General features: G+C 34.8%; 1 protein-coding gene across 1 annotated transcript in view; it reads right to left on the reverse strand.

The window, feature by feature from the left end:
* The window catches only part of LOC118181778 (uncharacterized), a 288,201-nt gene that overhangs the window by 235,871 nt on the left and 31,105 nt on the right, over positions 1 to 21,225 (reverse strand). The window contains exons 2-3 of the mRNA XM_085818801.1: positions 6,819 to 6,929; positions 4,156 to 4,248 (exon numbers count right to left, since the gene is read on the reverse strand). Coding sequence (XP_085674927.1) covers positions 4,156 to 4,248; positions 6,819 to 6,919 — 194 coding nt within the window. The 5' untranslated portion in view covers positions 6,920 to 6,929. The remainder of the gene's footprint in view (positions 1 to 4,155; positions 4,249 to 6,818; positions 6,930 to 21,225) is intronic.

Genomic DNA, 21,225 nt, shown 5'->3' on the forward strand with positions numbered 1-21,225 from the left:
AATATATCTAATAAGAGTACTGATAATAATTCCATGAATGTTACTGATGTTACTGAGAAATGTAAGCCCAAGGCAAAGCGTAACTCCGTTAAAAAAGTGCATAAAAGGACAATAAATGAAATTAGGGCTGAGGATGGGTTTATCCAACCTCACGACCTGTTAAATTGGTTAAAAACAGTGTTGATCTTCCGTTATCTAATAAATTTCAGAATCTTCCCTGTAACAATGTAGAAAATGGTAATGATAATTCTGATGCACTTACTAATGATTCTGTAATGGACACTAATACTGAATCTGCTAATAATATTATATCTATTCAACCTCTTAAAATTAGACCAATTATGGTAAGACCAGAAATCAAATTTAGTGAATTCCTAAAAGTATTGAGAAATGATACAAAACGAGAATTTGTTGGAAAGGTCAGTGGTAAATTCTTAAATATTTTTCCATCCCAAGATATGAAAATGAGATAGCGGGATTGAGATGAAGTGCTATTTAAGCAGGAGTTTCGGATGTTAGTTTTGAGAGAGTGTCTGCTTATTCTAGGCCACGTTGTGCTGCGATTATTCGCGACTTGCGTTAGCGGCGTTGATGTTCTTCTTGCCTTTGGGCTCGACTCGCCGGTTACTTTAGACGAGAGCTCTTCCTCCGTGTAGTATTCTGTTAACCGTTAGGCTAACCTACACACTTTGAAATTATTATTTGCTACATATTTCTGTAGCCAGAAGTGTTGCCTTCATGTAACCCAGGTTGGGTTATTTGGTAATTTTATGATTGAATAAAGGGTCTTAATCTATGTTTAGTTTCACAAGTCTAGAGAAGATAATTCTTTAAAAGACCTTAAAAGTTTATGTTCCCAAAGAGGCACAGACTTTATAAATTATACGTCATACTCATAGTCCTCTGAAATCCTTCGCGGTACCTAGGCAACGTTTAGAGCATTCAATTTGGATATATTCGGGTCCTTACCACTCTCGGAAATATTTTCTGCCTTTTTAAAAACTCATCGACCGATTCTAACAATGGCCGGAAGCAATACCAATGAAAGTTATTTCTGCATAAAATGTCTCTCGAGCGTTTATCACCTATTGGGTTTCTAGGTTTGGAGTTCCAATCAGTATAAGTACCGATAAGAGCCAACAATTTCAGTCGCACATGTTCACTACTCTTGATAAGGATTTTAGTTTTCACCAAACTTGGACTACCCCATACCATACTGCAGCGAATGAATTACTTGAGAGAATCACCTCTCACTAAAAGAGGCTTTGATTTTCAATAATACTTTCCAGTGAACGATGAGTCTTCCAGTTGTACTTCTCGGTCGTCGATCAACGTACAAAGATCTGGGTGGAACCTGTTCGGACATCGTCTATGGAAACATTATTCGCCCTTTCGCAGAGTTTCTGAAACCCACACATGTTCTAATCGACCTGACTTAATTTTTAAAGAAATTATGTCAAACCATAATAGAAATGTTTCATATATTTACATCAGCTCATGTTAACAATAAATATTTCGTGCACTCAAAGTCATGCGCTCACTTGTTTGTTAGGAACGATGCACTGAAACCGTCATTAACTTGCCCGTATGATGGCCCATTTAAAGTAAAATTTTACATTTTTCTCATTAAGGAAAAGGAATCAGTGATTGGAATTGGTCGCCTGAAAACATTATTTTTTGTTGCAAGTACTCCAGTATCAGCTTCCGTTCCTAAGTAAACGCTTATAGTAAATTCAAAGGGCACAACTGTTGAAATACCTGTGCCGGTCAACCAAATACCACCGGCGTATACTAGTTATTCTGGAAGAAGATTCAAGATTAACCCGAGCTATTTCTGACCCCTTGTGCCTCTGACATGTGTAAGGGGGATTACTATGGCAGAAATTCTCATTGCAATGACTGACAACATTCATCTTTGCTGAGCAATATGTTCTTAGCATATGGCTCTTAGCATATATACATTGCATGCTATGTTTAGTTTTATGGTATATGTATCTTATATTTTATAATTCTATGAGCAAAGATGCCGCACTGTACCACATATACAATTGCAAAGGAGAAAACCATCAGCTATGAAAAACTTATGCTCAAAATACATAAATTCCCGAAGCGGCACTCTTGTTGCCCACGGGAGGCTCTGGCTAGGAGAGGGGGTAGGACATTCGCCTATTTAACCCATGTTAGACATCAAGCGTCTTCATCCTTCCGTCTCCATGAGTTTTCTGTCGACGCAGGGGAGGGGCGGCAACGCATGGGTAGCTGTCTTGCTTATGTGGCTAATCGGGTCTGACCCCCTTCGAGCTGGCATGTCGTCAAATCCATATGTTGGGAGTGGACAGCAGTTGAGATTACGTATCTTCACAGGACTAGGCCCAACATTCTACGGTGGTTTATTCAGGTCAGACAGGCACTTCGTGTATTGTTAAGTCTGGCTTGGGCTGTATGAACGCTATATGTTGAAAACCGTTAAAGATTGTCCTTGGGGGTTTGAGCCTCCCAGAATCGCCTCCGGTGTGGGGCTATACTCTACTGTATGAGCTCTACTTCAGCCTGGGTCTGAGCGGATCTCGCTGTGGTGTACTGTCCTACTATTGCTCCATCTTCCATTATTAGCGCCACCTGTATTTGATGCCTACTTCTCCATGTTTCAAATGGAATTTTATTGGTCCCGTTTAGTTATATCAGCACGAACTGTGTTGGATATTGTTAGCGCAAGAAAGTGAATTTATGTTCTAATTCCTTTATAATAAAAAACATGACTACTAAAACCTCTTCATAACTTGTAGTTAGTTTAGATCTAGAGATGCGATTCACGTCTGAGAGGTTATTAGTTTCAGATCAAGTAAAACTTCATATGTCTTTAGGAAACGTTATTGCCTAGAAATTTCGCAAGATTTCACACACATAATTAAACACTGATCTGCTAAGAAATAGTCCTCTAAAGAACAGGTGATTAAATCTTTTCTATCCAGATGCATTTCGATGGGAGCATTTTATTTTCTCAAAGCCCATACTCTAACCGATTCAGCATGCACTATGAGCGGTCCGTTAAAAATATGCTTGTGATATAAAGTTTCAAATTCTGAGAACAAACAAGCCATGCTATTTTTTTAAGTGTTGATTTTGTAGGCAGTTACACTAGATCAGTATCATCACGAGACAGTACTTGTATTACCATGTGTTCCGTATGTTTATTTGTCCTCTCTCCTGGCGGATGGTATTCCAATGCAGAAAAGGAGAGAACTTCACAAAGAAATATTTTATCAAACATTTTCCCATCTCTGGCCGAGGATTTTGCTCCGGTTTATGAAAGGAGAAGGACCACCAATGTAATATAGCAAATGAGAAGATAATCACACATACGTGCCTTTTCTCAGGAACGGACTTTACTCAATTGGTTTTCATACTGAATTGTGTGGCATTAGATGGACATCTAAACTCAGTCACCAGTGCTGTAGCAGCATATGATAGCAGCAGTACTGAACCCGGAAAGAAACCCCATTGTTCAATGATTTTAATCTCTTAGCAACAACGACTATGCATTACGCTTTACATTATCAGAAATGAACATATTTCTCAAACAAATTATATTTCGTATTTGCGCATGAAATAAAAATATTTCTAAATTAATATTAGCATTATTAATATAAAATTATTCTTAAAAAATAACTGTTATACGGAATGTTTTATGAAGTGTAAAAACTGTTGTAGAATCTGAAATCGTACTGAATTTGTTTGAAGATCTAACCAAATATTATTTTATATATATTGAACGCATCTTTTATTTGCATTTTACTTACCTCAAACTTATTTTGTCTTTAACAACAGTGTAGGAAATTACTATTTCAGGAGGTTATTTGTGTAGTAAATATTGTCACATTCATGAAAACTGATTTTCAAAAATGCTGGATGTTTTTATACCTAAAATAGCATTTAGAAAAAGAAAATAGGTCAACGTTCATTAAAACGTAGTTAGTTGAAAAATTCTCTTGCTCAGTAATGTGTTACTAACAGCATTTTTCTTGTCAATTTCCAGTGGAAAATGTTTAATAATGTAGCTGGTTATGAATGAGCTCTCAAACAGCAATCACAAATTTTGGATAAACAAAAGTGATTAAAATTAATGTTAAAAATGCAGTTTAATAAGTTACTTACCTCTCCCGAGTACAGGTAAAAAATAGCGCACATGTTGTTTTGTATTTTTCCTGCACAGGGTACGTATAAGTGCGTTTATAACTTTCTCTGTATCTGTCAGATAAAAACGACATATATGTAACATATATTTGAAAAGATATATATCTTAGATTTGAAAAGAAATATATATATATTTGAAATATTCACATCATTGGCAAAGCTTTACTTATGCAAACTTAATTAATACATAGGTATAATCTCATACTCACTCATCAATCTCATCAATATTTTTCTAATTAAAAAAGACACATATATTTGCTCAAAAACTAAAAAAAATGTAAATGCATATGTTATTTATTTGCACACGCTGTCTCATAGAACATTAAATAACTCATATTTTGTTTTATCTGAAGTCGCTTTTATACAAACTTACTGAAAAAATATAAAACATTACAATACAATAAAGTAGTAATATAATATAATATTTCCTCTTACCGTAATAATCAGTCAGGTTTCAGAATATTGAAAATTGAAATAAACAGAAATTTAAAGTCAGCCTTAAATTCAAATAAAGATCTGAAAAATTTAAAAGAGGCTAATTATTCAGTATACATATTCGCTTAATTTATAATTCTCCGTAAGTTTTGGTTTGATTTATTTGATTACGGATGAGCACGCGAGAAATATCTCTCTAATGGGAGGGATGTAATGTGGAGGAGATCCGAAAGGAAACTGACTCGTATACACACTAACTACGTGAAACGTCACGAAAATACTCATGCAGCCAGACATTTCGCCTAGAATCGAATCTTGGTCGAACTACCAGGGTTCAACGACTTCACTGCTCGGTCGCTGGTGGACCAGTTCTCCGTAAGGAAGCAAATTTGTGCCCTAAAATGTGTCTGTAATTCAATTTTAGTAATTGTATAATAGATTAATTTATTTTTTATGTATAGTTAATTAACCGAATAATGACCGAATAAAGTTATCAAGTTAAGGTCGCTGTTTCAGTTCCAGATAGTAAAGCTCGCATACCTTGCGTTCATTTTGTGAGGCTGCTCACAATACTTCTTGCTGTATACTCATTTTAACCATTTTGATATATTATGACATACTACTAACAATAGAAATAAGGCTTAATTACTTCTGAAATATTTGCTTGAATCTTTCCACATTTTTGATAAATAGTCTATATATTTCTGTCTCAAGTCAAAGGACAGAACAGATGTTTAAGAACTAATAACGGCTAATTTAAAATTTTTATGCTGCTGTTTGCGTCTTAAAAATCTTATGTGGCTAGCACATGATCTCTCGCCAGTTGCATGCTTCAAATAACAATAAGCTTTAATTAAAGCACCAAATGATACTTTACTTAAAGCTCATTGTTATGGAATTGGTTGATCATTTGTAAAGAAAGTCTAAGATATTTGCAAAAATTATGTTATTTAGAAACTATGAAGGGCTCAATATTACTAAAATCATTATTTTTTTTTTTTTCACTATTTGAATCTCCCATACAGTCAAAATGATATGCGTGCTCACGTACACATCCGTTCTTATACTTTCATTTGAAAATATTTGGCTCTATCATAGTATATATTCAGTTTATACAATATTTCCGATTCACAAATCAGGTCATTTAAAGATAGCAAAATTTTTTAAAGTGGCATATATTTAGAATTTTCGCCGGAGTGTTAAGTGTTATCATACATTTTCTCCGTTTTTTCTCTGCTCACAATATCAGTGCTCAATTTTTTAATAAGATAATAACTTTTTTATTTGTCTTTTAGCTTTATTTATTAAACATAGCTTTCCTAGCATTTACGCCTTATAAACTGTAACAACAAAATCACCAAATCTTTAAAAGCAGCGCATCATTAGAATTCCCTAAATGTACAGCGTTGCTGCACAATTTTGTATGCTGGCTACACTGTTTATATTTATTATGTGATTTCCTTTAAAATAATACATATCGATAACATTTAGTGGCAGTATCCTTTTACTTCGAGAGTGATTCGATATTAAAGTGTGTTTAGAAGTTTTTAAGTTAAGCTTAGAAAACCTTAGTTCCGAAGCTAATTGTTTTTTTTTTTTTTTTTTTTTTTTTTGGCAATTTTAGGATTATTCGTGTTGCCTTTCCTTACAAAAATGAATAAAATTGGATATTTTACTGATTATTCTCAATTTTAGCCATTTGAAATAAACAAGTTATTTTACGCATATAATAAAAGCATGCTTAATTAAAAAAAGAACTGAGCTACAGTACAGCCATCAGTAATGGACACTGTGCTTTAGTGTACAATCTTCTTAATAGATAGTTCGTGAAACCTCGTGCCGTTGAAAGAGTAGAATATAAGTTCCATTTAACGGGTACTCCTCCACAGTAGCAAAAACAAAGTTCCATTCTGCTTCGTTTTTAAAACTTAATTATGTATTTTTCAAATTTTTCATAAACAGCTAAGGTAAAAAAGCCAACATTCGACTTCCACCAATATCATCAAGATTTTATTAAATTTTGACTTCTGTCTTTTCTTAAAAATTAAATTAAAAAGCTGAAGGCCACGTGACGAAATAGTAAAACATACCACAACGCAGTTTGAAATAAAACCATAGATTGCAACTTCTCAGTAAGTTACTTCAGATTTAGTGTTTACATTATGTAAAAGAAAAGTGAATATACTTACGTTTCTAACTTGGTGCACGTTGATTTTGCATCAGAACTTACAAACATGCATATCATCAAAATGGCAAATGTCGACAAATGGTAAGAACAGATATCTCGCATGTTGATGCAACTAATGGATGCCAAAAGAGGTTAAAACACATTATTAGGTTATTATTAAAACATATTATCATTATAAAACAGATTATTATTAAAAGTATATGTATACGTATTTAAAATATCTGAGAAATTTTAAATAATTATACGCATATATATCTTACATAATTTTCCAATTTAATTACATACATACACACACGCATATATGTATGCAGAAATTCAGATAAAAAAAATATGAACTTGAAATTCAAAGTTTTCAGATACTGGAGTTGCAGTGAAAAAGCCTAACAAGTGTTGATTTAAATAGTAAATCAATGAAAGAATGATTCAATTAGCAAAATAACTAACTCCAGTAACGTTAAATCGCAGAGCAGAGAATGGCAGTAATACTACAGTCATTAGTGTTGCCAAAGCTCTCTATTAATTTCCAAGAATTCTATTCTTAAATACCCAAATTTCATTTACATCCTGGTAAGTGTTGATAAGAAGTAGAAGTTATGCATAATATATGCAACAAATAAATTCGAACACTTAATAATAATAATGTTTTCGCTTAATAATAATAATAATAATGTAAATAATAATAATGTTTTCGCGTAGCACTTACAAAATAAGAACTCCTCTATCTCTTGCTTATTCTGTAGCAGTTCATTGGTAATGAAATTCTGATTCCAAAATTAGCTTCTGATTCTTCAAGTAAATTGTTTTTTGAATCAGAAACTGCCGCATGTGACTTTTGTTCATGAATCATATTATCCCAAAGTAACCTTTGAATATATACAACCCGAAAGCGAAAGCTAAACTGTAGTCGTATCTGACTCATTGCTTTATGTTCCGGAAGCTTTATTTCCTCAGCTGCGTAATAAATCCGTAATTAGCTCAGTTTTGATTTGAAAAACTTGCTAGTAAGAAAACTAAATTTGATTATTTGCTGTCTTCGCCTCTTTATATTTAACTTGTGATTTAATAATACCGGGGAGATATGCTTTAACTGTTAAATCAATAATTTTTGTCGTATGTCATATCAAATAAGCGATTTAGAAACAATTTCATGAATAGTGTCGTTCTTAATTGTAGCAGTTATTGTTTATGTTAACTCTCTAGCAATTTTTAATTATGATTGTTATTAGAAAGTTAGTTCATATCTTTTGTTCCTCTAACATATTTCAAATAATGTTCTTATTTCTAAAAGTAAACATGAATTTCAAGTATTACTAGATATTATTACTTACTAAATTGTGCTAATATTAATTCTGTAACTTTATTGCATTTTGCAGCTTTGAGTAAAGACTTAGGTTATTTGGATTTCATTTCACTATTTTCTAAATTTGTTAAATGATATACTTGAGTAACAAAATCCTATTTTCAGTTTTACTGGCCAAATTGTTAAGACGGTTTTTCAGGTAATAACACACGAAGAATGAATCAAATTTAAGAATGATATCAGCTTATTAACGAAAGAAACTTGGAGACATACGTAATTTCATTTCGTATGTCTCGCATTTTCATTTCTTGAACTTACTGACCTGGCCAATAATTTCTGCAAGTTACATGTGCGTAAAGTAAACGCAGACCTAATAACTAATTTTTTCTACTTATTGATAATTAATGGCAAAATAATAATATCGCAAATTTTTTCTACCATTTGACATATAGTGGTACTCAATTGTTCCATGTATCTAAATGTTGGACAATTAGTCGGCTTAAGGAAAGAGACTTGTAATTGCTTAAAATTGTCTTAAATTGTTAAGCTATAATCAGCATTTATATAGATTAAATGACAATATTTCTTTAAATGTATGATTTTTATGTCTTTTAAATATAAAATTATACAAAATATTCTTAAATATTCTTATAGTTTCACAGATGGACTAAATTACATTTTTATAATTGGACAAAAATAGTTTTTATCACTTTATTATAGTTTACAAAATTCGACCCCTGATAATTAACAAACATTCTGTCAAAAATACAGAGCCCTTATTTTATGATTTTATATTTATTGATAATAGTTTATATAAAGATAACAAAAAACTGAACATGACTATGTTTACACAGTTGGTTTAAACAGGAGATTTGATATCTAAGAACTACAAAACATTTTGATTAAATGGTGTAGAATGTAAAATGGGTTTTACCAGCAGTCCTTTCCTACCTATTAAATGAACCTTCGATATTCTTTTTCTTATAGCGGATCAAACAAATACGTATTTCCATCAGTGAAAAAAAAAACTACTACTAACATTTATTTCACTCCCAAAATTACATCTGACTGCCTCCTTTCTGATCTAGTTAGTGTTGTGCAAGCTGTGATCTGGCTCATCAATGAATCAATCAGTCATTCAATCAAAGAGCGTGTGTTCTCAATTACCTGCATGTGCCATTCCCCATAGAAGAAAATCCTATCTATTTAATTGCTTTAGCTCCCCCAGCCCCAAAAGAGCAAAGGCTGCACGTTGTTTGGGACCCGGAATAGGCACAAAATCCCAATCAGATAAAGTTGTCGAGAAAGGGGGTTCCTTCACTGCAACTATCAGAAAAAGGTGGTTGGTTAGAAAGACGTGACCGAGATGTCCAATGAATGAATAGCAGCCAATTCAAATCCTCCAACAATTCTAATTAAGGAAATCGGTCAAAACCAGGATTTCTTTCTAGGAAAAGGAAATGTTCCTTTTTTCTAAGATACTTTAAATGTGATGCTGTACAACTTTCTGAGAGAGAAGCAAGAGGAAATGCGTTTGAATATAATACCACTGAAATATTTATTAGTGTTGTATGGGGCTGAAACTAGTTGTTTTTAATGGGGATACTTTTGATATATATATATATATATATATATATATATATATATATAACAATATTATTTCACCATGCATATATATATATATATATATATATGCTATATATATGCATGGTGAAATAATATTGTTCGTTATATATAATTGGATATTAGACAACAGCTCAATTATGGAACGCACCAATTCACATTCTAGAAATGGCCGAGAAATCTGCTGCGAAATCATAACGTTTTTTTTTACCTTCTAAATACTAAACAGATGACCGATTGTAAATTCTACGTTACGTTTCACTAGACGTTAGAACCGTTTGACATGCAGAACAGCAGGCACATTTATTTGAAATTTTTAAGATATTTTGTCGAAGTACAGTTGGGGAATAAATTTTCTATTGAGGTTTATAGCTCAGAAAAACTCTTGATCGGTGATACAATTTGTATGCCCATAGATGAATTTTTGAGCCGCAATGACGACGTCCTGTAAGACTACATTGTTAGGAAATCATTAGAAACTGCATTAGCAGTTCGTTGCAGATAATTCGATATTAGATAACAGCTAGATTATGAAAGGCATCAATTCCCATTTTAGCCGTGGCCGAGAAACCTCCTGCGTAGTTGCCTGGAAAGTGCGATGTAGTGAATGATTGGATGGAGTTTTGGAAGAAGCTCGACCAGCTTTGTAATTAAACATCCTTTATTTATAGATGACGCAGATTGTCTTTTTAATTTTTTTAACATTACCAACCCTCCCACAATTTTAGATATTAATTACATCTCAAATAACAGATAACACCTAGCATAGGCTTATGAGACATGTTACCAGCAGGCGGGAGAAATGGCGAAAAAGCATGCTTTAAGAAGCTTGGAAAGTCTTTGTTTCAGTTCTGAATAGCGATTGGGCAAATGTTTACAGCAATGAGTATATTGTAAGGAAAAAACAGACTCCCTTAAAGGAGTTGGGATTTGATTAAAAATTAATAATTTCAAGATCTATTTTAGGCTTGTTCCAATTAAGTTTTAATTTGTTGATAAATTTTACTTCATATTTTTATATCTTACGTACACACAACCCACACACACGCATATATATACACTCTTTTGCAAAAAGAATCGAAGCTCCCTGAAGGAAGTAGTTATTTTTGATGAGACTGAATATGTGTATAGCTCATACACAGATAATGAAATGACTAAAAAATCATGGTCATAGTACCTGTTCACGGCTTACAATCAGCCATTGAGTGTTCAAATTAGTAGTTGGTAGAACCGCCTCTGGCGGCAATGCATACTTGAATTCGTCGAGGCAAGGAATGGAAGATGTTCTCAATGCCATCCTACGACACATTCTGCCATGCATTCACGCTCTAGATCTGCGATATTGTCTGGTGCCCGAATCTGGCGGCCAACCATGCCCCAAACATGCTCGATTGGTGAAAGGTTTGGTGACCTTGTTGGAGTATCAACTGCACGGAGACAGCCCAGAGGTGTGCGAGTGATATATGGTCTAGCATTATCGTGTTGGAAAATGGCCCCAGGATGACGTACCATGAAGGGTAATGCAACCGGCCGCAGGATGGTATGAACATATCATTGAACTATTAAAGATGTACGGAGGATGAATAAAGATGACCTGTTGTCATAAGAAATAGCGACCCATACCATCACACCATGGGTTATGGCTGTATACCTTTGTAAAACAAAGGCTGATTGAGACCGCTGGGCCCGTCCTGTCCAGACACGAAAACGGTAGTCATCTGCTTCACAAGTGAAGCGGGATTCATTGCTGAACACTACGATGCCAGTCTGATGGCAGCCATGATGATCGGTTGCGACATCATTCCAGACGACTTAGCCAATGTTGCCGGGTCAAAGGCAAACGTCTTAAAGGCTTCTGTGAGCGTAAAGCTGCCTCAGACAAGCGCCGTTAGATGGTGGACGGTACAACGGGAGGTATAGACGTCACTGTAGTGCGCTGAATAGTCGACAATGATTTCGCTGGGGCGGTTCGAGCCTGGCGAACAATCATCCTATCTTGCCTCGTATTTGTGCTCCTTGGCCTTCCAGAGCCTTCATTTCGTCGGCAATTTCCTTGTAGCAAACATTGCTGCCAATATCTTTGCACAGCAGTGTCTGTACTCAGCAGGTGGCGGCCTATTGATTGGTATGACCACCCAGCTTCACGCAACCCTACAATGCGATCACGTTCCAAGTCGTTTAGTTGTTTGTAAGTCTTCGATATCGTCGTAATGGCATCTTTAGTTGCTTTTTTACGGAATTACAATGGCAGCAACAAAAAAGATAAATTTTCCGCCTCTGTTACTGGTTTTATACTTTTCGAATTGCGCGCTAGGTATGCGCGCTATGATCGCAATTCCTGTTCATTTGCCTTGAAACTTTGATCATTTTCATGCTCGATCAAGATGATTTTGCATACCAAATTTCATCACGATCGCAAAGTCCTTCTTGGTGCTTCGAATTTTTTGCAAAAGAGTATATATATAAACTTCTTCTGTGTTTTTCGTTGAAGATTGGCATAGGAGCAAATTTTCAAAACGTAAAATGTTCTGGGCCATAAGAAATGCATGATTTACATGTGCTTGTTTTCAGAGCCTTAAATTTTGATATTTTCATTTTTGTCTTTACCTAGAATGGAATGACAGAAAAAGATATGTCAAGCTATAAGCTTACGAATTCTGCCGTATTGGAAATTTTTCAAATAACATTAAGCAGAATTCGAGAATAAAGAGAATGGACTTAGAAACTGCACATATATATATGTATGGTGTTTCATTGTAATGCATATAATATTATAATATATATACATGTATATAATAAATTATATATGTATCAAACATATACATTTCATTATAATGACACGGTGGTGACAAATGATGATAAAATATTAATGAGTGATCTTCGCATTCTCTGTGTTACACTTAGATGCTGATAATCACAGGTAAGGACACGAAACTCTATAAGCATTTTTTCCTAGAGATCTATTGTTCCTGAATTACCTTGATTGTCATGCAGGAATCTACAAAATTCCCAATTTTTATGGTATTGGAATAAACTTCTGCTCAGCTTTATGTTTCACATAAGTATACCAATCAGAAAAAAGGTAAAGATCATGGGATCTAACTACATAACGTAATTATGTAAATTATCTGGAAGCAAATATTCTTCAAAAAATTGCGCTCAGTAAGATATTGAAAAAAAAAATTTTTACCGTTCTGATAGCAGTTTAAGCCTCTTGCATTCTTCTCTCAAGAATCTCCGATTACTCAGTTAAATTGTCATTATCTTTAAAATTTGAAAGAAAGGTTTTAGCTCTTTGTAAAATTTAGAATGTGAAATTACACTCTAAAATTAATGGACTTTGTATTTATGCGAAAGAATAATTTTTAATGCCTCGTTCTTGCTCTTAGTATTATTTTAGCTTTATGCGTTATTTCATTTACTTTGAGGCTTCAGAATGTTCAATAGTATTTCGCATCTTAATTCATAGTAATTACTTCCTTGCTTTGCCTTAAAGAAAGATTAAATTGTAAAGCTCTACATTTGCAGAGTAGAGGGAGTTTGTAACGTTTATTTCATAGGAACATACGTTTTGCTAATAAAATCAGAAATTTAGAATTGCGTCTCCGAAGCTCACCTGCTTGAACCCTTGACCATAACTATAATAAGGAATTCTAACTTCATCTATAAACTAAATTTCAATCCATTTTGAGGTTATGTTCGCTTTTGCAAAATTATTCTGCCAAGGAAGAACATTTCCAGAGCGTGTCAATGGAGATAAATCCATTCAAAGTGCAATTTTGAATTACTAACCTCATTGCAAAATGTGTTTTGTTTTTAGCTCTCCATTTTTCCAAGTACTTTTTCAAATCAATGCAAGTAACACAGGTTTGACTTTTAGAATGAGTAAAATATTATCATTCATTTTAATTCGTAACTTTGAAATTTAATTATAATGTTGAATGTTTTCGAAATTCTATTTACCCAGTCTTATGTAAAACAAAAATTGCTTTTTGTGTCAAGTAAAACATCTGATGGCTATGGGTAAAATACAGAGTAATAATGAGAACAGTTTTGATATTTCTTTCATTTGTTGAATTATTCAGGATTAGAAAGAAAGCCATTTGAATATAAAAATAATGATAGTTGTTATTTCTCTCTTATAATTATCGTTACTAAAGGACGTTTTTCAACTGCGTACTATTTCAGGGAAATCCTGAAACTTATACTTTCTTTATTTATGTGTGCGCTGGGCTCTGTAGTTCTTTCAATACAGAATAGTGCTTGAATTCATGCACATGCACCTATTCATGCAGATTATACTTGTTCTGATGGAATCATAATCCGCAATAGCAAAACTTTCATTTTCCTGACTTTATGAAATGAGTTTGTATTGCAATAAGGGAATGTCCAGAAATTTGTTCGATTAAATACCTCCCCAATTAGATGTGAATGATTACTATGCTGAAATTCTTCGACAAAGTACCACCGCCACAACTGTAGCGTGCAGATGCAACAGTACTTCTTAATATTTCCAGACTCTGTCTTAAAGTATGTTGTAAAGCACTGAGAGGCCTGTGAGGCATCACCTATGAGGTTAACACCAATCTTATTAACACCATGTTAGCAATTTTTCCGTTTAATTCTTACATTTCATTTATTATGGTTTTCATCACCTGAGTACTTTCAGGATCGAAATTGCTTACATCATTTATACTGCAGAATATTATATAGCGTATCTATGTTGTTTAAGGCTTTGAATTTCTCAACCATTGTCAATAATTTTCAATTTATGTTATTTGTAACTTTACTATGAGAAATGTGTTCATTTATCTTCCGATCTGTTACATACGAGACCAAACAATTAATGAAAACATTTTACATCAAAATTTTTCGACTTGTTTATTCTAATGACATTCGAATACCTACATTTCTTTTATTCTGTGAACCTAATATAGCTTACGCATTTATTTTTAAGTAATGGTGTCTGCCGAACACAAAAGCATTTAAAATATCTCTTTATTACGTAATTTATCAGCACATGTATAAGAAAACAGTAATATTTTCGAACTAATCCATTATAATGTTCGCTTCAAATACCCCAGCCAGATGTCTAACTAGTGATTTATTTCTATTTGTGTAACATATTAATAGGATTTGTGTTTGAAATTAATATTATTTAATATGTGAAAGTAAAAAGTCTCTAGAAATTTCAAACTCAGACATTCCCCATCTAAAACGTAATAAACAAAACAAGAAAGCAATATAAGAACATGTTTTGTAATATATTGCAACATCACAGACAGTTATCAAATCAGAACTACCTGTTAAAGACCTGAAAACCTTTATTTTTGTACTAAAATGCATACGAAAATCTATTTACAATAATAGTCAAAGAAATACCATTATCAAAGGGTCCGTCTTTCGCTGTCACACGCAGTTACCAGGAACTGGTTTTCACGAGAAAACAAATTTCTTAAGAAAATATATCTGTTGTTTGATACATTAATTAAAAAATCTCTATTGTTTGATATACTTGTCCCTTTTTCAGTCGCAGTTCAGTGGAATGAGCACTTCTGAGTTCGTTTCAGGTGTAGAAGCGGTGTTAGTGCCGGACGACTCGGACTCGAGGTGAAATTTCCACCGAAACTAATTGATTATTACGAAATAATGTATTTTTAATGATAGAGTTACTTGAGAATTATATGAAATAGAAGAACAGTTTTAGGCAGCACTTACAGTATATTAATGCAGAAGCAATAAAAAAAATAAAAGTTGCAAAATTGGTACAGGCAGATTATTAGCAACATTGCACTAGACGCGTTGACGACATTGCACTAGACACTCTGAGTAATCCATGGAGCTGGCATGATTATGGGGACATTCCTGAGCGATTACCAGGTGGTATTCCTGAGTGATTGCCACAAAGTGTTTCCATAACGACTCGAATATAAAGTGAAATATGAACTACATCATTATTTTTAAACCGTACTTTGGACAGTAAAAGACACATTTAACTAAACTAATGGGAGTAAAATTACTTTTAAACTAACAATAATATTTTTTCCAGGACAACTGACAGTATTTATTTCGCAAAATAAGGATTTAAATTATGTGTCTATAATATAGCCATCCATTTCCGTTATTTCAAATAGCCTCTGATCTTCTCAATTTCTTTCCAGATGGTCCTTCAGTGGTGAGAGCGGTAAAAGAGCTGAGCACTCATAGTTTGATCCTGGTTCAAATCGAGTCGAACGAGCAGTATTACTCAGATTTTTTTCTCAAGGGCATCCTATTTAGGGATATAGATTTCGAGCAGTGTTGCCAGATCAAGATCGAACGGTGTTTTTCAAATTTGCTATTTTTGATAAACCTGTGTTACTAAAATTTATGTATGCACGATATTGCGAAGATTTGCTGCTTAAACATTTTCTAGTGCTACTTTAAAATTTTTTTAGTACACTAGTTTCCAAAAATTATTGAAAAATCACAAAAATATTGATAATTCATTCAAAAAAATGCCAAGCCGTATAAAATTTGGATATAGCGGTACAAAATTTGAATAAGAGTTTCTCAGTAAAACCGCAGTATGCGAACTAGTGTGCTGTAATCACAACACATCATATGCGAGGAGTATAAAATTGTACACTGGTGTAAGAAATTAAGAGAATTTTCATATTTGATCTACGATCTCCAGAACTACTGGACAGATTAAAAAAAAAAAAAAATGGTGTGAACATAGGTTGATATAATACAAACAAAATAAATATTCAACAGTTATAATAGACACACATGTTCGTGTGTAACACTCATGGGAGTCTGAAGGTCTGAAACAGCGGTTTCAGAAGACACAAAAGGAATGGGTTAATAGAGGGTATGCTTCCATACAGGGTTCGCAGCCTGATGTCATACTGGAAATAAGGCAGTTTATCAATGTCTGTGGCAATTGGTTCCACTCATTCAGCAACGCTGTTTTCAGTTCCTGGATGGTTCTCAGAGGGGGTTGCGAGTTGTAAATGCCCTCCCTAGAGTGTCCCAGACATGCTCTACAAGGTTGAGGTCTAGAAAACTGGCTGGCTAATCCATCCGGCGAATATCCTCACTCTCGAGAAATTCGTCGACCAGAAGAGCTGTATGTGGCCTCCTGTTATCGTCCTATAAGATGAACTCGGGGCCCACTGCGCCCCGAAAAAGGCGAACATAGGGCTCCAAGACATCTTCCCTATACCTCAACCAGTCTCAGAGCCTCTATCAAAGATGAGGAGAGGTGTGCGGCCATCCAACAGGATGTCTGCCTAGACCATTACACCGCCACAGCCATAATTGTTGATTTTGCGGATATTGAAGTGTAGGTAGCGGGTCCCTGGCTCTCTCCATATCAACGTACGGCGCGAATCGGTGTTTAGGCTGAAATCGGACTAGTCGGTGAACAGAAAGGCCACCCATTGCTCCGTACTCCAATCACTATGCTGTCTGCACCATGCTAATCGGATTCTCCTGTCCGTAGACTTGAGCGGGACGCAAACATCAGATCTTCTGGCAAACAACCCACTCTCATTCAGTCTTTTGGAAATAGTTACCCTTGTTACACGGATTCCTGTGGTACTACAGGTCCGAGAGAGCTGAGAAGCTGTAGCCCTTCTGTTAGGCCTTTCTAAAATGGACAAATAGCGATCTTCTCTGGCCGTCGTGGCTCTTGGACGACCTTGCCCAGGCTTTCTCTCGATGGATATAGTATCCTGGAACTGTTTGCATAGGTTGCACACGACGCTGGGCGTTAAATTAAACTATCTGCATATCTGGACTTGCGATTGGCCGGCTTCTAGCCTCCCTACAAATCTTCACCTCTTTCCATCATCTAAACGTTCGCGGTTACTCATTTTTACTGTTCCGATGTGAATTTAACCGATTGCTGCAAGATAACACCAAGAAATTCGCCGAGGTGTGCTAGCGAACGCAATTCCTCTTACACTCCAGCCTGTTTTTCTGCTGACTCCGCCTACACACACGTTCTACGCTTACGTATTTGCCGTACAATATTTGTATTTTTATTTAGAAGCAGTGGCTTTCCCTTCAGTTCAGTTCTTTTCATGCAATTCGATAAAATATGCAAATTCTCTTAATTTATTTCACCAGTGTATGTTTCACAGCAAGCCCGCAAATTTCGTTGTGATGCTATCATAAAAGATCTGGGATAGCCAATTCGTAACTATAATCACCAGACATTATTCGCCCTAAGAACTGCGATATATAGCTATTGGAAGACTAGACGCAGGACAAAGTCTGATAGAAGTCGCCAGGTGGCTAAATGTGTATCCTTCTGTGGTTCATAGATTTTGGCAACTATTTCTAAGCAAAGATTCGGCATCCGGAAGGTTCAGCCAAGGAAGGCCAACCACTACGATGAGCGCCGATGACCGATATTTGTTGTTATGCGCATGAAGGGATAAAACCTCAACTCAGATACGCATGGCGACCAGTCATTTGCGTGCCGCTTATGTTACGTCATAGAAGGGAACGTTTGAGGTGAGCACGTCAACTTGCCTGCTGGACGGCTGATCAAAAGAGGGCTGTTCTCTTTACGTATGAATCCAGGTTTAGGTTGCAAAAAGATAATAGACGTTATTCGATTTCCAGAGAATCTGCTGTTTATTATTATCCGTCAAAAATCCGTAAAAGACATATATACAGAGGAGGCAGTGTATGTGTTTTAGGAGGTATCTCTTTGGGTGGACGCAAAGACCAGCATGTTTTTCCATGTGAAACTGTTAATATTCAGGTCTACAGAGATGACATCTTTGATGCTTATGTGCGTTTTTATACCGGGGCAATAGGTGATGATTTCCTGCTAGAGGATCACAGCGCTAGACCGCACTAGGCTCGCATCGTGAATGATTGTCTTCAGCAACAAACAATTCAGCACATGAAGTGGCCAGCTCGACGATCACCCGACTTGAATCCATCGACATGTTTCGGATGCTTTAGGAAGAAGCATAGCTGCTCTCAATCCTCCTCTTCAGACCCTTGTCACGCCTGCATCTGATTTCCAAGATCAATGGCTCTTACTTCCTATGAAACTGATGGACCGCATAAATAACAGCATCGCACATCGCTATATGTGTGTTGCTTCTAGAGGAGATACTGAAGGTAATTGTCTTATACTAAACCTGACATATCCGATTTATTCACTTTATCCATATGCTAATTTCTACAATACCATAATAGTTTGGTAATTTCATGTTATTTTATACTTTTCTACCGTATGCGCTAGTATAATGTCCACACCCCAACTTTACAGATAAAATTAATGTAAAAAAAGTGTTTCGCACAATGTTCGCACCCCCGAAACTAAAGAATATTTTACTTTAAAATATATTTTCTTTAACACCGCCCTTCTTTTCCTTCAGTCAATAAACATCGTTGAAGAAGGAATATGTATTTGTTTTGTCTTTGGTTGGCGCCAGGATAGAAAGCAGAGACTTTCCTTGCATTCTGGTGCAGCTGTTATTCAGTCATAACATCGGCGCCAGCAATCCATTCGGCAGAATAAATGAAGGCAATCCAAACAATTACCAACGTAAAAGTAAACATTAAAATTGCAAGTGTTGGCTAATTTGTGCCTCTATATTGTGCTCCTATAGCGCTAATTTATGCTAATTTGTGCCTCTATATTGCCCTCCTTAATACGCGTCAAATGCTGATAACGTAAATGGGGTAATTCATATTATATAAGTGAATGGAAGAAAGTGAGTTTCCAAATTTAAGGTAGCTATTAGACAACTTAAAATTTGATACTTTTATTACTTATGCCATTTTATTTCTTGGCAGTTTGAAATAAACTTAACTTAGCTGTTTGAAATGAAATTTACATCCAAAATTATTCACAAGAAAAACGCGACATTTGAACGACCAGTTTCCACACCTGAAGTTTAGTGATTTAATTTTAGTAAAAAAAAGAGCGGACATTACGTGAGCGTATACGGTATGTGTTGTATACTGTAGGTCAGTTAAGTTAAATTCCACATGTAACCTTTTGAGTAATCATAATTTTTGTTATGTTTCCTTAATTAATGATAACCACTGAATATTGTAAAATTCACGCAGCTTAAAATAATGTATCTACTAAAATTAATTTATTATAAAATGTACTACGTTCTTTAAATCTAAATAAAAGTTGGCGGTTGGGAATCATAAAACATGAGCGATATGCTCTGATGTTTTAGATTTCCTGATGTTTGGTTGATTGTTTTATTTAATATCATAAAAACTAGTACGTATTCGAGTTGTCTCTAATATGTATATACGATTTAAAATTACGTTTTAAATAAGCTTTCGAGTTGCGTAAAAATAATAGTGTTAGAGAACAAATATTGAAAAAGAAATGTAAAGTAAATTTAGCCATTAAATATTAATGCTTAAAATTTTAATGTTCTAAAACTCTGTTTTTAAATCAATTTTTTAAAGATTTTCTAAAACTCTTTGGCGGGCACTGATCAGTTTTATACTTCGGCCACTACAAACTCCAGAAGCAGTGGTCATTTTATTACTGAGGCACCTAACGGGTAGTCATTTTATTACGGAGGCACCTAAGAGGCGGCCAGCGTTACCACCTATGAAGGCACAGGCAATTTTAAATCCATACCATCTCCGGGATTCGAGCTCGGCCCTTCCGTACGGTCTTTCCCGTATGAGCGGCATTTTTCCTAAAGTTTCAAAGTGATAACGAGTTGGTTTGTAACCTTCATTGGATGCTGTAATAAAGGCCTAAATTAAATTTATATTCCTATTTATACAATGACTTAAGACTTATCAATATAAATAATTTGGAAATCAAAGCACCACCAGATTTCTAAATATCAGCACAGAGACTTTCAACGGTGAAAGAATATAGCTCTTTAAAATGCAGATGTGAGAAAGCACCTAAAAATAGATATGGACTAATTAACTGAAAAATAGCAACTAAAAATACTGATTGAGAGTTAAAAGAAGATTTAGATAAGGGGAAATTAAAATGGTTTTAAGATTTTCTTTAAATCTGTTAAAAGCAATACATTGACTAAGAATGAAATTACAGTCCGTAACTTAAGACATCAGCGGAGGCTGTGACATCAGAAATCATGTGAACTTACGAATCTATGATGCTACAAAAAAAATTACGGGTGTCTCTAACATCATCCGCTACATTATGCTACTTTTCCATTCTTCTACTAATGCATTAGCTGAGTAGTTTCTGACAACGCTGGTTTTGAGTCATTTGTTCATCGGTAGTGACGAAATCGTAAGTCACAGATGATTAGTTTACAGGTCATTGGTGATCAATTGCTTTGGTGGGCACCTGCGACCTCCGTTTTAATTTTAAAACTTATTAAAATTTAGTCGATAATCGATACTGCGGTCCTATGGGCTGACCAGTTTGTATGACACCAGTAACCAAAATCCTTGGTGTGTTCTAACATACTTTATTTCCAACTCTTTTAAATAGCTCTCTAAATTTGTTACATCTCCC

This window comes from Stegodyphus dumicola, chromosome 6 (genome assembly GCF_044657685.1).
Source record: "Stegodyphus dumicola isolate Sdum_Otavi_A_Nest chromosome 6, ASM4465768v1".
Classification (NCBI taxonomy): Eukaryota; Metazoa; Arthropoda; class Arachnida; order Araneae; family Eresidae; genus Stegodyphus; species Stegodyphus dumicola.